The sequence below is a fragment of the Beta vulgaris genome, chromosome 1 (genome assembly GCF_026745355.1).
Source record: "Beta vulgaris subsp. vulgaris cultivar EL10 chromosome 1, EL10.2, whole genome shotgun sequence".
NCBI classification, from domain to species: domain Eukaryota; kingdom Viridiplantae; phylum Streptophyta; class Magnoliopsida; order Caryophyllales; family Amaranthaceae; genus Beta; species Beta vulgaris.
Window position 1 is genome coordinate 49583791 of NC_079202.1, and position 3802 is coordinate 49587592.

General features: G+C 33.1%; 1 protein-coding gene across 1 annotated transcript; it reads left to right on the top strand.

The window, feature by feature from the left end:
• Positions 1–1656: 1656 nt before the first annotated feature.
• LOC104891402 (general transcription and DNA repair factor IIH subunit TFB5-like) lies at positions 1657–3094 on the top strand. The gene is made up of 2 exons (XM_010677092.4): positions 1657–2395; positions 2873–3094. Exons 1-2 carry the CDS (start codon positions 2361–2363, stop codon positions 3048–3050), a joined length of 213 nt encoding a protein of 70 aa, XP_010675394.1. The 5' UTR covers positions 1657–2360; the 3' UTR covers positions 3051–3094.
• The last annotated feature ends 708 nt before the right edge of the window (positions 3095–3802 follow it).

Genomic DNA, 3802 nt, shown 5'->3' on the forward strand with positions numbered 1-3802 from the left:
GAAAACAAGGAAAATGCCTCTCGTGACCAAAAACAAAAACAAAAAACAATTAATGAATGCGCTCACTATTCCTACTTCTATCTCTCTTACTAAGTGGGTGAAACATTATACTAGCAATGCTAAGTTTTACACCTTTTGTATAATATGAGTAATTGATATGATGAATTTTGTATAAAAGCAAATGGTTTGAGTTTGTCTCATTCAGTTCTTAAAATCAGATAGTGCCTTTATGCATTTGGATCTAGAGGTCCTTATTACTCTAGGGTTCATATTTTTTTCTTGGAGATGATGTAACATTTCACGTATTTTCATAAGGAAAAAAAAATGCGTTCTTTCTTTTTTGTGTACTAATATAATTTTTGCTTGACACAAATTTAATTTTACAAACGAATAGCAGTTTTTGGTGCTTCTTTCTATTTAGCAATTTGTTCGACATTAACCATTACATCAAAACTTTGTAATTTTATTTATTTTTAACTATGAAAGCAAATTTTAATGACCATAACTAAATGGTGAAGAGCTAGCAAGTTCACTCGAAACCGTGGATTACCTAACCACCCAATCTGAACTAATGGATGAAAACCCGAAGAAACATGGATTATAAGCGGATGTTGGATGGATCGGTCCAAAATCGGCGGAGGTGAATCCGGCCCATCTTCCAATTATCGATCTATTCTCTATTTTATATGAGAGTTTTTTGATATAAGTATTTCACTTATTTTAGAATGGATGATGTACATTGTAATTGTTAGATATACATTACAAGTTCCACATCAAAGAGATAAGAAGAAATTACCTAATGAGTCTGGTTTATTTTAGGGATGAGGTATCATTTACATCAATCTCTTAGTTTACTTTTTTTGGTATGCAAGTGTAAGATAATACAAACACAATCCGCGTAAATGGTACACTTAAACTATTTTGATAATTTTTTACCCATATAGATTTTTACCATTCTACTTATATTCATATCGATCTCCATACTTTTTGTATATGGTTCAATATATATAGTAATTATTTTAGCCATGTAACACTCATTCAATTTTCTAAGTAGTGAAGTTCAGATGGTTGATTAGCTTCTGATTCTTTCAAGTGTATTACTTGGAGAAGTAGGTACTAAAATTATAATTATTCTTTGTAAAATACAAGTTGTTACATTTGTAAATTAATTCAAAAGAAAATCTGATTGTTTTTTTGTTCTTTTTTCAAAAGGTAAAATTGAGATATACTCCCTCCGGTCTTTATTAGTTTACTCTTTTTTTTTTACAGAGTTTTAGGAGAAATAATGTTGTGGGTCATAGAAAGAAAAAAGAAACTATATACTTACTGATGTTATGAGGCCTAATGAATTTACTTTAGTTAGTGTACTTGATGCTTTTAGGTTTGTTAAGCATGCTTATCAAATTTGCAAAAATCATTCCACTAGAATTTGAGTGGAATATTTCTGTTAGTATAGTAGTTAACTTGAATCATAGTAGTTATGCATTCTAATATTGTCAATGTTCACAAAGGATGCGGCTGAAACCAAATTCATATTAGAAGTGTCTAGGAAACTTCGGAATAAAATTATAGTAGTGAATTAATTTTTACAAAAATTAGTTACATTCTATTCCAAGTTCCCTGACACAGTGTTAAGCCTAATAGACAAGGCCCAAAGTGTAGACTTGTCTGCTGACACTTCACCTGTTATATTCAATAATTTTAAGCGAGAGTAGAGCCTATGATTGTCATCTTATCTTTACTATATCCCCCCTTATTTTTCTTTCTCAACTTCCAGATTGCCTCTTTGTCATACTTCTCTCTGCCTTGATATTTTACATAGTGCTGCTCTTGATCTTACAAAATAATGAGTTAACATCCTCACTTAGAGCCATTTGTATATACGACGAATTCTCAAATCCAATGGGATTTGCATCCCACCTATTCCCACAGTCTTAGTGAACTCAATTTGTCTATCGTGGATTGATGAATTTTTTTTATCTTGTAGTTCACTTTTTCTTGAGTTACTTGTTTCCTTAAAGGTGATTCTAGAAATATGTTATGATGAGTGTTTGAACTCCTTTTCTTTGTCCCCCCCCCCCTTCTCTGCCCCTCATCTTAAGAAAAGAAGTTGTCCCATAAAGCCCAACAAATTATAAAGAAAAAAAAAATCTTCTGAAGAAACTTAACTGGAATTAGCTTTCTTGTTTCCTTTTTGTTGTATGATAATGCTCTTTAGACTCTGTCATAAAAATTAATCCTTACACATGTCCGATTTTCTTTTTGCTGTTGGATTTATGCTTTGTCGTATGACATCAAGATTTTAAAATTACCACTTGACTCCATTTGATCATCTATACATCAGGTGAAGCTACTCTATCATGGTGAATGCCACCAAAGGATTCTTCATCTTCTGGTATGATACTCTGACTTGCTTGTATATCATTACTTTCTATCTTTCATTCTTTTTCGAATTGTATCTAGCATATTGCAAGCTCAGTTGACACTTAGATCTCCTTTGTTTCTTTTCTCTTTTATTTAATTCCGTTACTTTTCCTTGATAATCCACTAATTAACACAACCTTGAACCAAAGTGCACAGAGGATGAAGTCTAGCTTGTGTTGTGGAATTTTTTATCTTGGCGATATTTTCTGCATCTGTTGAGCAAGAACTAATGTTTCTTATTGTTTCCAACATATGTTTGTTCTTCTTATTAACTGCATGTTGCACTTCATGTCTACTCAGTCTAATACAGTATGCATGGACATGTTTGATTTGTATTGGTATTCATATAATCATTTGTTATCATGCGGTTGTGAAATTTCTGGCTTCTTCACTGCTATGTCTAACCTTTCTTTTTTCCTTTTTTGGTTGTTGAAATCTCGTCTTCCAGTGACATACCAATGGCTCAATTCATTATCCATATGAATGTTCACTGCCAACAAAACCAGAAATTCATAATACGCGTCCTAGATAATACTCACTTATTTGTGCAACTTCACGCGGCTGAGATGATAAGAAGTGCCATGTCCGAGTTCAGAGAAGCGAACACTTACAAGAAACCTCCTTAATGTAACTAATTACTTTATTCTGGGATAAGTCAAATTAACGATAATATGCTTAGCATAATAGCATTGCGAACATTATTCCCAACACTATATTGTCTTACACATTCAATCAGTGAAGATCCATCTTCGTTAAGGCTTGCAAATGCACATCAATTATATCGTAACTCGTCTTTTTTTCCTTGGAAACACTGCATTCCAATTCTGTGGAGAGGTGCTAGCAAACAATGAGGGACCTCGTCAGGTGGAGCTACTTGTAGGAATTATCATAATTGATCCCCTCATGCCATGCGCGTAGCTAGACACTTTTTTATAAGGGGAGGACCAAAAATAAGTCACGCATGAAACCCTAGGCCAACTATTATACCAAAGTTTAAACAATGTAGCAACTAAAAAGTAACAATTATCTAAGGAAAATGTAGTAATTAAAAGAAAACGGAGGAACTATAATGTATATCAAACTCAAAAAAATCGGAGTGAAGAGGGCCAACGGGATCCGCAAATGTTAAGAAATAGTTCATGACGCATCTAAGAATATTTTTTGGTTAAGAAACCTGTTTAACATAGACTAAGTGAACAAACTCAATATACTTCCACTCATCAGATCCAAAATAAGACCCTCCAAGCAAGGGGAGTTATGGAGCACTTTTGAAAGAAAGATAGGTCCAACACATGAGAACATAATTAATTGCTACTAATGTCATCAAGTACGCGAACGTAGGCCACGTATAAATCCAAGAACCTTCATACAAAATAAA